Source organism: Perca fluviatilis, chromosome 3 (assembly GCF_010015445.1).
Source record: "Perca fluviatilis chromosome 3, GENO_Pfluv_1.0, whole genome shotgun sequence".
Taxonomy (NCBI): domain Eukaryota; kingdom Metazoa; phylum Chordata; class Actinopteri; order Perciformes; family Percidae; genus Perca; species Perca fluviatilis.
The window spans coordinates 23,732,607-23,746,169 of record NC_053114.1 but is presented as its reverse complement, the minus strand read 5'-3'; the positions used below and the strand labels follow the sequence as shown (position 1 = coordinate 23,746,169).

The 13,563-nt window shown below is 40.1% G+C and overlaps 1 protein-coding gene across 21 annotated transcripts in view; it reads left to right on the top strand.

Moving 5' to 3' along the window:
* tjp1a (tight junction protein 1a) overlaps positions 1 to 13,563 on the top strand; it is a 120,663-nt gene that overhangs the window by 91,065 nt on the left and 16,035 nt on the right. For 9 of the 21 annotated variants that reach the window (XM_039796227.1, XM_039796223.1, XM_039796220.1 and 6 more), the window contains 14 exons: positions 515 to 639; positions 1,371 to 1,473; positions 1,662 to 1,995; positions 2,186 to 2,292; positions 3,053 to 3,221; positions 3,434 to 3,569; positions 4,195 to 4,206; positions 5,568 to 5,606; positions 8,193 to 8,329; positions 8,877 to 8,982; positions 9,228 to 9,378; positions 11,563 to 11,671; positions 11,787 to 12,006; positions 13,241 to 13,425. In XM_039796227.1, the coding sequence (XP_039652161.1) occupies positions 515 to 639; positions 1,371 to 1,473; positions 1,662 to 1,995; positions 2,186 to 2,292; positions 3,053 to 3,221; positions 3,434 to 3,569; positions 4,195 to 4,206; positions 5,568 to 5,606; positions 8,193 to 8,329; positions 8,877 to 8,982; positions 9,228 to 9,378; positions 11,563 to 11,671; positions 11,787 to 12,006; positions 13,241 to 13,425 (1,933 nt within the window). The remainder of the gene's footprint in view (positions 1 to 514; positions 640 to 1,370; positions 1,474 to 1,661; positions 1,996 to 2,185; positions 2,293 to 3,052; positions 3,222 to 3,433; positions 3,570 to 4,194; positions 4,207 to 5,567; positions 5,607 to 8,192; positions 8,330 to 8,876; positions 8,983 to 9,227; positions 9,379 to 11,562; positions 11,672 to 11,786; positions 12,007 to 13,240; positions 13,426 to 13,563) is intronic. The other 12 variants (XM_039796238.1, XM_039796239.1, XM_039796236.1 and 9 more) reach the window with 4 other exon arrangements.

Here is a 13,563-nt window from a genome sequence, read left to right as displayed (position 1 = left end):
GGTTAACTATCAAACTATATATATATATATATATAACTTTGAGACCGTAAAATGCAGTTAGTTAATGCTGTTGTCCATTGGGATTGTATAGAGCACCTGTCTAGACTGGCCTGCTTGCTGTAATCTAATTAGTAGCGGCTTTATTGAGGCTGAAGGAGCAGCCCAGTGTGGCCTGCGGTTCTCCTGTGTTGTTGTGGTTGTAAGATTAGCCATTTACATCACATGGTTTGCTCCCTTGGTGCTGCCTTTTGCGTAGGCAAGAAAACAGCAGTCCTCAAACCTCTTTGAAAATTAGCAAAATAACTTGCAAATGCATAGGTTTGTACTTGTCTACAGTAAATGCCCAAGTCTTTTAAAGCCCATGACTTTATTTGACTTAAACAGCAGTGTCACTTATAATTAGCCTACAGAGAGCCTATTAACCTGTTTTTGTTTGCATCAAAGTCTGGGATAACTTTAGTTTATCTGTCAGTTATGCGGTATTAGTCAGTGTTGTGTGCATTTCTGTGTGTAGGCCCCAGGGTTTGGGTTTGGTATTGCCATCTCAGGTGGACGAGACAACCCTCATTTCCAGAGTGGGGAGACGTCCATTGTGATATCTGATGTGCTGAAAGGAGGTCCTGCAGAGGGACTGCTACAGTAAGTCTTTGACTATTATCATTCATATTTTGTGGGTTGCAGGAACACTGTTAGTTTGACCTCAGAATTGGATAAACTAAGCTCCTATTAAATATCTCTCTCGTTCCATTTTATTATGCCTCCGCACTGGCGACAGCGGGTTGTCCATCTGTCAGTCCGTCCCATTCTTGTTAACGCAATATCACAGGGTTGTTTGCATTTCTTTAAAACAATCACAATTGTCTTGGGTGGCGCTATGTTCCGTGCAGCAGCGACGGTAGCTCTGCAAAATAGTCTCTGGAAGGAACTTGTTTTTGTGGAACATTTGCACCCCACAAAAGAAAACGCCATATAAAATATTAAATTATATTAATTGTTAACCCAATACAGTAATGTGAGCTATTTAAATTAGCTAGATACATGGTTAAACGTAATTTGCTCTTAGCAGTGTATCGCCTTATGTACTTCGTCCATAGCAATCCTGCCAGTCAGTCCCAAAACGTCCCAGTTAGAGAGTAAATGGCGTAAACATTTACTTTGTAAATCTTTACAGTCAACAATACCTTTTATTAAATTGTGTGAAAGTCTTCACTATATATATTATGTAAGTCAGACATGGATGTAAACTGCAACTTGACTGGTTGGCAGAGGCATACAACCACCCTGGTATGATTTATATAGATGAGCATAGATCTTTACAACTGTTTAGACATGGTTATTTGATTTCTTTTTTTTTTTTTTTATTGTTTCAGAGAAAATGATCGAGTGGTGATGGTCAATGCAGTCTCTATGGACAACGTAGAGCATGCCTACGCAGTGCAGCAGCTCCGAAAGAGTGGCAAAAATGCAAAGATAGTAAGTTTGATTCTGAAGATGTCAACCAAACCTGAATTTGTGTAACATTGTGTGATTCCCAGTGACCCCTGATGTTACAAAGGTGTGATTTCAGGCGAATCACTTTGGGTATTTTATCCTGGTTAAAGAGGAACTTGGATTTTGTTAGTTTCTTTCTTTAACACTCAAAACTTCCTGTCTATTCCAAGACTATTCGTCGGAAAAGGAAAGTGCAGATTCCCGTTTCTCGGCCAGGGGACAGGGAGACGATGTCAGAGCACGAGGAAGAAGACAGTGATGAGGATGATGGCCATGACCACCACAGTGGGCATGGTAGCCAAAGTGCCTTTGGAGGAGCAAGTGGAGGCACTGGCACTGGCACTGGCAGGCGTCATGATCGTGAGCGTAGCAACAGCGGCAGGCGGGATCACAGTGCCTCGCGGGAGAGGAGCATCTCACCACGCTCTGATCGCCGATCACAAACCTCCTCTGCTCCACCCAGGCCTGCCAAGGTCACTCTTGTCAAGTCCCGCAAAAATGAAGGTGAGCAACACAATGTCCAAGCCCCTAAAGAGTTGACTATGCATGTTGACTCAGCTTTACTGGTACTCAAAGGTCAATCAGAACTTTTAATGTTGACTAGTCTGTTAACTGTATTTGTAGAGAACCAAGTGATAGGTTAATTTGATGTGCCCTGTTAATTTTACCTTGTTATGCTTATTAACTCTGAAAGTAGAATATGGACTGCGGTTGGCCAGCCACATCTTTGTGAAGGACATCTCTCCTGAGAGCCTTGCTGCCAGAGATGGAAACATCCAGGAGGGAGATGTTGTACTTAAGGTGAGTGAAAAGAGAGCAGTGTTTGCATGAATGAGCCTATGGGTAAGACAGAGGTTTTAATAGTGGATAAAACACAGTAATGGGGAAATGAACTGAATTTTTATTAGAATGATTATTGAATGTAAAAGATAGCATTAAATAATGTCACTAATAAAAGGAGTGAGATGGGGTGAAAGAGAGTATCAGGTTTCACTGAAAACGTTAGTTTTAGTCTGCTGTGGTAATCTGTGAGCGGCTGAATGTGACTCACAGTGAAGTCACAGTTCATTAGTATGCTGGCTCACTAGCAGGAATACAGCACATTTCATTATTCCTTTGTATTTTTATCCACTCAATCTATTCTCTGAGGAGAGACAAAAAAATCCTTCACGTTACAAAGATGCATTCAAAATCCAATTTACTGTATCAATTGTTATAAAGAAAGGCAGAGACATTTTCTAGTCAAAATGTGATTGCTGGACAAGAGAAATAAAAGCTTGAATAAAGATAATAAAGTTTTGTTTTATTTAATATATTGTGTACATTTCAATACAATTTCTGTGGACTGACCGCACTAAAAGAATTGCAATCCTAATTATTATATACATTTTTAAACTTATGTATAGCCTCCTAGACATCATTATTGCTAATGTCAGGGAGAACAACTCACAATTATATTCAAATCATATTTTTTAAAAGCACATTGTGAGGTCTACAGAAAGATGTGCAGTGAAGATGACTTGTCTTTTCATTTCTCATGCTGACCCTCTTCCTCTGGCAGATCAATGGCACCGTTACAGAGAACCTATCACTAATAGATGCCAAGAAGCTGATTGAGAGGTCAAAGGGCAAGTTGAAAATGGTGGTGCAGAGAGATGATCGAGCGACGCTGCTCAACATTCCCGACCTTGATGACAGCATCCCATCAGCCAATAACTCCGACAGAGATGGTGAGACAACAGACATGTAGCAGTGCCTTTTTGGATGCAGCTAGCACTTACATACTTGCATACGCTGTGACAGTGTTTTTGCACAGCACAAATCTGTATTTTATTTCAAGCACTGAGAAAGAAGTGCTTAATAAGATTTGTCTTGTTATTCTAAATGTATCTTGATTAATGTCATTGATTAAATGCTTATACATATTTAATTTCAAATTCAGACATTTCAGAAATACACTCACTGACATCAGACCATTCCAATCGATCCCACGGACGAGGTAGTCGATCACGTTCGCCTGACAGGCCCGAACCATCGGACCTTCTCCGTCACTCACCGCGGCAGATCAGCAATGGCAGGTAAGCAAAGTACACATGCACACATCTGACTGCAAATGTGCTGATTGGACACAGCTTTCACACATGCCACAGTCATACATCCCTACTTCCACCACTCCAACCTCATACATCATATTCACACCAACAGGTTGTTGAGTGCTGAGTAAGTAGCTTGCACCACTAATGCATAAATCAATAGATAAAGACATTGCATGCATAAACCATCACACTCCCTCTGGAGCCATGACTGAGTTCCAATAAAGCCTTGCTCTGGGAGAGTACTGGGGAAGAGTGGAGGGATTGTCTCACCACCGTATACTAGATGCTTTTAACCATTTTCTGTACAGAGAATCACCATTAAACTTTATAAGATTATCTCAGCTTTATATAGTCATTCACTTAAATCATGCCATGCTAGGTTTATTTAATATTCAACACAAATGTTACATGTGTTGCCATTACTCGTGCAAATAGAATAAACATTAGTGATTGAAATACAATCTGTATTTTATAATGCAAATTCAATTAATGCAATGCCATTTCATAGTTTTTACATGCATATACTCTGTACATATTATGTGCTGTCCTTTCAATTGTTTTGTAATGCCCATAATGTCTCTTTGTCCTTTTTTTTTTTTACTGCAAGTTGGAGCTTTCAGTAAGTTATCTTTCTCATAGTTTAGAGGTTGTATAGCTTCTTGTAGCTCACAAACATAGATGGCAAAGGAGAGCTAGAGGAAGACATGTAAGTGACTATAGTTTCTCTCAGTCTGTGTGGAGCTTGGGCATTTTATGCTTACCTGGCAAGAATAAGCTACTGAGCTTGGTTGAATGGGACAAGATGACAAGCTCTTGCAGACTTTCCAATTGATCCAATTAATAAAACAGGGCTGGGGATCAAAAACACAGAGACTATGTTGCTGGTTTCTGATCAAAGTAAATGGCTGTGTTTAATGCTGTGAAGTAGGAGTGGGTATTGAATCAGGGGCCCAAATCCATGCAGCCTTTAAGCACTTGTTCTGGGTCGAAACTGTCAGTCTTGTATAACCAGACCTCCATTTCATCATATTTATATGGGCCTTTAGTCGCCGACACAGTAGGCTGGCATACTCCACATCATAAAAACTATGCTACAGAGAACATGTTTGTAACCAGATAGAAAACTAACCAGAGGTGCTATTTCAGGAGGGAGGTCTCTTCAAACTCATTGCTAATCAAATAGTGGCATGATTTCTGTGCTGTTGATGAGATGAAGGTCTGACTATGTGAGATATGGCTGCCAAACCTGCTGTTTATAACAAACTGTCTTCCTGAAGGGCAAATTTCCTTACTGGAACAGGTAAAAAAAAAAAAATTAATTGTTTTGCAAAGACCCAACCATACAGCTGTTGTAGCTGCAGAATATTAGTTTAGTATGCTGCTAGTAGTTTAGCTTTTCTGGCTTAAGCGTGATTTATGGTTCTGCGGATGCTCCACGCAGAGCTTTCGGCGTAGCCTACGTAAGCGACCTAAAGTTTATACGTGTGCGTTGGTGTGTGCATCGATTTCTAAAAGAATATCAGGGCCAGTGTGTGGTAGAGCGAGTGAGAGAGTGACAGTGATTATCTCAGGAGCGAGTACAGACTCTAGAGGCATAGTGAGAGAAACAAAGTGTCTCCCCTTTGCTTTCTGACCACGGTGGGAAATCTGTAGCAGTTAGCCTATGTTGTTTATCAAGAAGGAGAAACAGGATATGAGTAGGGGGAAATGCAACGCTACCAAGCCACAGCCGAGCGACGCACGTCACTACGACATGTAGTTAAATTTTTCGAGAGGTGCATGTCAAGCTACGGCGTAGGGACAATATCTCCACCTACCTACGTACGTAGCCACGGCGTCGATTTAACACAGAACCATAAATCACGCTTTACTAGTTGCTTATCAGTCATATAATATGACTAGATTAACCTCTAGTGAAGTCATTTCATTAGATGGTACATTGTGTTAGACTATGGAGTAACCTAACTTGTTTCAATGCAGGATGAGGGCAGGTTCACTGTTGCACAGATTACTTCCAATGTAAGTGAATGCATCCCTCTGATAACAGGCCAGTGTGTGTTTGTTTTGAGCAGTTATCACTGTAATACTTCTGTTGCTCTTTCCCCGATCCCTTTTTTATCTATGTGTACCACATTTATGTCTGTCCAGGAATAAGAAAGAAATAGTTAAGTCATTTTATTTGTGTGTACCATTGCACATTTTATATGAATGGTTAATCTGGTAAGCACATGAATTGTCATAAGAGGAGTTACACCGGCTTCTCAATGTGTTTGTGGTTGAAGAAGTTACTGAGGAAGTAACAGACTGACTGCCACGAGCCTGTGATGTAAGTGAATGTTTTTACTATCTCCCAGTTTAGGAGGGGGAAAAGGAATTTGACATACTTCCCACAGTGCTTTGCCCCAAGCCAGATGGTTCGCTTAACCTGATTGGCTGTAGGGCTTAGAGGCATTCTTCTCCCTAGGGCACGGCGCTTTTGCATTTTTTTTAAATACAACATATCAAAAACGCCCTTCATCCAAAGTGTCTCTTAGTGAGCATTAATCTAGTTTGCACATAGGATCTCTGTGTTGTCTTTCAAGGAATTAAATTCAAATTCCTCTTAATAAGCATCATGGTACAACTTAGAGATACATTTGTGTGAGTATTTCTTTTTTCTTTTTTTTATTAATTATATGCTTAATTGTTAGATTGTTAGTTTACAAGAGTGGCATTTTTGTTATTGCAGGTTGGTTGTTTTGCAAAATGATGTTAGTATATCTAGTCAGTTGTGTTGAGTCAGTTTTGTACTTCAGATATTTTGTAACTTGTGGATGGATATGAAATTAGAGATACCGGGACTGGTACTCAGTGTAGAGAGATTCTGGTGTTGCAGTACCATATTTTGCATTGTTTGATGAGAGTCTGTGTAGCCACCTTTCCATCTTCTTCACTTTTTCTGTCTCTCGCTTCCCTTGCCCGCTCTTGCCTGTACCCATACTGTAAGAATGAGTAAGCGAGGGGATTGAACAAAGGCTTCTGTCAAATGGTGTTTGTCAGTGTGAGGCCTTTTTTAGCAGCAAGAAACAACAGATTTAGGCCACAACACCCGCTCTCACTCCTCTCTCGGTTTGTCTCTCTCTTCCCCCCTCTCTTCCACTCTTTCTCATTCATCCATTAGACACAGACACAAACATGCTCTTTCTCTCTCTCTCTCAATTCAATTCAGTTTGCTTTATTGGCATGAATGTCAGAAATAACAATATTGCCAAAGCATCAAGGATAATAATGAAGAAATACATACATACAATTAATTGAGTAAACTAAAATATATACATTTAAAAAAAAAAACAGGAAAGCAACAACAGTATATCAATATACAGTAAATCGCTAGTGTCAAATGTAAGAAAGAAAACAAAGAAAAAAACAAATTTTACACAATTTTACACAATTCTGTTATTTATCCTCGGGTTTCAGCTCTCATTTGCCATCCTCCTTCCACAACAAACTCCCACATAGCCAGGACTCTCTGATGGTGAGTCTGCTGATGTATAAAATTGCACAGATCAGATTCATGTGTAAAACTGAATTGTAGTAAGAGAAGTCGGGGACATAGAAAATGCCTTGCTGTGGTGGGAAAACTGTAAATAAGTTCAGCAGCTGCACAGCTAAAAGGTTCAACTTTCAAAGGTCCGTCATTACATGCAAATGTATGTAAATTTACAGTTTTTACATTTCGGTTTTACACTGTATAATTTATGGGAGACTACACTGTGCTGTATACTTTCCCTACACTGTATATGTTTGTACTGCATGAGCAAAAATGAGAGAAACGGAGAAGTTGCCTAGCCTGAGCTGGTGACACAGCCTGCACCTTCACATTCTTCTACAAATGCTTCTGAATGCAGCTCAAGTACTGCGCCAGCAGGCAGTCATGTGACCAGATTGGAATTCAACCATTGTTTTAAGCAGCAGAGTCCTTTCTACACACACACACACACACACACACACACACATACACATATACACACACACACACACACTCACTCTCACAGTTTCCCCTTGTTTATTTTATCCAGGTTAAACAGGAACTTGGACTGAAAAGTATCCTATCTCAGAGTTTATGTTGAGAGATTTGGTTGGATTTTTCTTTCTTTGCCTGTGTGCTTTTATTGGAGTGGTTAATAAAATGGGAGTTTACATCAATCTTCAAAAAAATGCCATTTGGAATTTAAAACATGTATAAACCCTGTTTGCTCCAGTTGAAATTAATATCAGTTTCCCACACATATACCAATTTGCAGGGTCTTTTTGTAAGAGCCGCACATCCTTATTTTGATAGCTTATTGTATATCTGTCCACGTACCCTTATCGCGTCACCCATGGTGCATGCTATTTCCTTTTGGGTTCATTTTAGTGTCTGTATCCTCCTGGTGATGTCAGCACAGGACAAAACTAGATACACGCTTACAGAACACACAAGGTCATTCTTACACTCACTGAAAACAGCAAAGATATTGCAGTCATTTAAGGAATAATTTAATTGAAACTGTCTTTGTTTACAGCATTGACACTCATTCATCCACTCGTACTGAATTTGCCATGTGTTATTTTTATCTATTTCAGCCATCGAAGTCGAGATGAGGATCGTATATCTAAACCAGGGGCCATGCCTATAGTCAGAAGCTCTGATGATGGTGTCTTGTCACAGGCTAGCGACCAGGCCAGCTCCAGAGATGACAAACTGTTACCTCCGCTGCCGGGTACAGAAACCTCTGCACATCAACTCCTCAGCTCTAGGAATTAGTGCGGTTTCGCATTTCTCAGCTTTTACCACCTTTTATTGTTCTACATGTTATTGTCAAAAGTACAGTGCGGTTTCAGTTAGGTATTATAGCAATAGTCTGCATGCTGCTGTAGTTTAGTCAACTCTACAAGTATTTATTTTTCCTGTAGCAGTGTGCCAAGGACCAGAGACACCTATAAACTAAACTCCACTGTTACGGTTTGAAGCACCTTATTGTTAATTACATTTTCACACATCAGTCTTCATGTAGAAATATTAACTATACATGTCACAATCTAAAACAAAATTAGGTATAATATTACTAAACAAATACTCATCACCATATCTGGCATGGATTAAGGTTAATGCTTTCACTTTCCAATTGGTTTCACTATTACCCAGCAGTTGGCTAGCTATCTTCGCTTTACAAAATGAGGAAACTAATTCTGTTCTGCATAGAGTATGTACAAGCCTCATTATGAGTTAGTGTTTTATTCTACTTACTATGTTTGTATTTGTGGCAGAACCAAAGCCAGTTTATGCACAGCCTGGTCAGCCTGACGTGGACCTGCCCGTCAGCCCCTCGGATGCCCCTGTACCCAGCGCGGCTCATGATGAGAGCATCCTCAGGTAAATGTCCAACATCCTCTCGTCCAAAGCACCTTACAGTATCAAGTGCAGATCTGCATTGTGACAAGTATATCGACTGCATATATTATTCACTTTATTATTCACTTAAAATTAGCCTACCTGCCATATACTTGAAATTGATATGGCTGTGTTTTGTGTCTTATAGAACTTAAAGATTGTTTTTAAATCCATGATTTGCTGACCTTTTTGCTTAATTCTATCTCTCTACCTGTGTTCTGCTGCAGGCCGAGTATGAAGCTGGTCAAGTTCAAGAAGGGAGAGAGTGTTGGTCTGCGGTTAGCAGGAGGGAACGACGTGGGAATTTTTGTGGCAGGTGTTTTGGAGGACAGTCCTGCAGCCAATGAGGGGCTTGAGGAGGGAGACCAGATTCTCAGGGTACGCTACACTCTATCACTTAACAACAACAACAACACAACAACTGTTTGCTTCATTGGTTGCTTGAGAATCTCACTTTACACAGCCAGGAGAAAACTGGAGAAACCTGATTTGTTGGTCATGTACTGTATATGTTTTACCAGTTTTTGTCTACATGTACTTGACGGAGGGTATCACAACGGCAGCAGTCCAGTGGGTTGAAAGGGAGGATCATCAGTCATTGCTATGTGTTTCAAAATAATTAAACCCAAAGTCCGGCTAAAAACCGAAGCTGAAAAAAGTAGGTCTAAGTTTTCACAGCTGAAAGGGACTATTTATAAAAATTCAGTAAAAGCTGCCGTTTCATTGCACCGTTTGTCAAAGCACTCTAAGAACAAAAACTCCCCAGGCTGAGGCTTCACTGTCATTTATCAAAATATGCCAGCCTTGGTTGAAAAAAATGGACAGTGTAAGGCAAGACATTTTGCTGCATGTTAACACAGGTTTTACAGTGTGTAAATGTGTTCTCAGATTTCCTCCTTTAACCAGATTTCTCCCAATAACTTGTGATTTTGGGCATATGTAAACATAGTGTATCTTTTACTTTTCTAAGTCACATGCAGATATATAGATTGACTGTGGCCAAAGTCGATCTTTGCAGTGTGTTGTCCTAGTATTAAGCAGCTTGTAAGATGATTCTAAGGTATTGTTTTCTGTCAGAGTTCAGTCAGGCTTTTGTATTTAGAAAGTATGCACTGTTAACATCTTTTTCCATGTCACATGTATGAAAGTGGGAAGAACATCTGGTGTTATTGTCAAAATAGATGAGCAGAAGCTGCCCACACTAACTTAGATAATCAGTCGTGAAACTATGTGATCCCATGGCCACAATAGTTTTATTTCTGTGTGAAGAGATCTTGGGAATACAGTACAATGTATCTGTCAGTCTATGAGTCATTCTGGGCTCTGCCTTGTGTCAAAACTCCCCTTGTTTCCAATGTGAAGACACAAAAGAGGTCGTTCTTGCACTCTGACCTCGGAACAGTTGTCTTTCTGTTTTACTGAACACTAGAGTAACATTGTTGATGGGATGATGGAAACCCTCTTGATGTCAGTGTTGGATCCATTCTCACATGTTTATGTAACAGGCGAACATTTCACTGGCTATGTTTAATGCTATAACTGTGAAGTGATGTAGTAGTGTCCTGTGCAGAAGAGGCTGAATACTTGCCACACTGTTTTTCTTTTCCTATGACATGAACATTTATTGACTGCATTTATCTTAGAGACAAAGCTGTCCATTACCGCATTGCCTTCTCTTAATGAATGTACTATGTCTTATGTTCCTCCCCCTCCACAGCATAGATCTCTTATTGTGCCTGTGTGTGTTCTTTCCCCTGTACAAACACATCCCTGAGACTTCCAGGACATTGTTTTCCATCTTTAGGTGGTTTCCCTTTGGTCATGGTGTGCTAGTGGAGATAAAGACGTCAAGCCCTCCTGTTTCTGGGAAGGATAAAAGGTGTCCTTCTGAGGTTCAGTGATTCCGTCCATGTGTTTCTCGTTCCCCTGCTGCACCTCAAGCAGAGTCAATAAACAGCAGTTATTGTGTTTGGTACAGCAGCAGGAGACGAGAAGGAGGCTGCTCGGTTGTAGGGGGAATACATCGCCCTGCTTCTGTTGAGGAACAAGTTTTTCTTTTCCTGTTCTTTTTATTCTGTTCAAAAAAATCTATTGAGTGATAATTGCTCAAGTTTTTTTTTTTTTTTTTTTTGGCAAAGAAAATATAAAGAAAGTTGTTGTAAGAAAAGCATTCTTTAATCCAGTAGCTTTCGACATGTTTTTTTTTTTAAAGATTATTTTTTGGGGCATTTTTAGGCCTTTATTTCCACAGGACAGATGAAGACATGAAAGGGGAGAGAGAGGGGGAATGACATGCAGCAAAGGGCTGCAGGTCGGAGTCGAACCTGTGGCCGCTGCCTCAAGGAGTAAACCTCTATATATGTGTGCATGCTCTACCAACTGAGCTAACCCGGCCACAGCTTTCAACATTTTTTAAGCATTTAACTGATTATTTAAAAAGTTTGTAGGATGAAGTTGGCCTTTAATAACATGAGATTAAAAGTTTATAATTTGTTGTTTTGTGTCCACTCGTCCTTCAATTGTTAGTTGATTTCTTCTACGTCTTCTGTTCTGCATCTGCAGGTGAACAATGTGGACTTTGCCAACATCATCAGGGAGGAGGCTGTGCTGTTTCTGCTGGATCTCCCAAAAGGAGAAGAAGTTACTATTTTGGCTCAGAAGAAGAAGGATGGTGAGTGATGGCAGTATGAAGTACTGTGTTAGTAGTCTAAATGCATCAGGCATCAAAACCAGCACATTTGGGAGGCTGCTGTAATTATCTCTGTCATTTTCTGCTTTTTCTTCAGTGTATCGGAGGATAGTGGAATCGGACGTGGGTGACTCCTTCTACATTAGGACACATTTTGAATATGAAAAAGAGTCACCGTATGGACTGAGCTTTAACAAGGGCGAGGTGTTCCGAGTAGTGGACACGCTCTACAACGGCAAATTAGGATCCTGGCTTGCTATCCGTATTGGCAAGAATCATCAGGAAGTGGAAAGAGGCATCATCCCCAACAAGAACAGGTAAAAGAAGTTTGAGGTCACACCTTTTAATACGTGTGCAGCTTGTACTGGCACTTTTATGAATGGGCAAGGGTGGAGGCAAAGGAATAAAAGCATTGTGGTTGATCTGAGAGTAGCAAGGAAGGATTTGAGAGCAGAACCTTTTTATTTACTTATTTATTTAATTTACTATATTTAACACATTGCAGATTTTTACTGCTTATTATTAGTGCTTCTGTAATTCTGTGTAAGGCTTTACTTCTGTGTTGTAGTCCATTATAAAGTAGAATTGTTTTAATAGTAGGGCAAATTTAACACATTCCGTGTGTCAGGGAAATGGTTTTATTTATTTTAAGGATTACTGTGTGAGGTTTGTGAGGACTTTGTGTGGCTGTGTGAGGATATGTAGTATAGATCATGATCCAGCCAACAGCATTGTTTTATCTAGGCCTGTCCACAGCCTTCGACAGCCTCTGGCTGTGTTTACACAGAGAGTCTTCACTGTCCAGCCGACAGAAAAGACAGCTTTCCACATGCTGCATGCATTTATATCACTTACATTAAGCAATGTGAAATATATCTCCGCTTCTCAGCCAAGATAAACCTGCCTCCCTGGATTTTCAAAACATAAAATCCTAAAATCACACTCAGAATTCAATAATATTATTTTAAAAACATACATCAAAGTAAGACCATTATTATTCAAAGCTAATAGGAATGAGTTCTTCCCCCCTCCCCGTTGGCCCAATGCCTAAATCACCTTACTGCTTACCACAGTTTGTGTTGTTTTCCTTTTCTATGTTAATAAAATGTATTGACCTATTTGCAGCGATCTAAGGGATAATGTAGAGTGAACCGGTCATTATTGCAAATTAGAACCCTGTTTAATCAGCCTTATTTATACAGAAAAACCAAACTGTAGAATGCAGTGATTAACCAACAACAATCGAGTATTCGGTATCCTTGATGGCCTTTATCATAAATTCATGTTTGCAAATTTGTAATGATGGAAAGTGTGTCAGTGTTTTCAAAATAAGGCTTGGTTTTTTTGTCGGTGAATAATGGCAAGTACTCCATAATCAGATGACAACCATTTATTAACTCAGTTCTGTACAATGGTGTAACAGTACCAGTATATAACCAAGGCTTTTCTCTCCAAACAGTCGTAAGCTGAATGCTAAATACCTGAACTGTCTAAAAGTAGTTTTGGCGGAAATCCTAAGAGCTGACCTTACTCCTCCTCTTCTCTGTCCAGAGCTGAGCAGCTATCCAGTGTGCAGTACACCCTCCCCAAAACACCAGGGGGCGACAGAGCGGACTTCTGGAGATTCCGTGGATTGCGAAGCTCGAAGAGGAATTTGCGGAAGAGCAGGGAAGACCTGTCAGCCCAGCCAGTTCAGACCAAGTTCCCTGCCTATGAGAGGGTGGTGCTGAGGGAAGGTAAGAGTGCATCGGCGAAGGCAGTATCCACAATCAACTGCCAAATATCTTTATACTTTTTGTAGGAAGAATTTACTAAGTGGTGGTCTGATTCTATGCTTGCGAAGTAAATAATTTGTAAATTGTGGTATTATAATG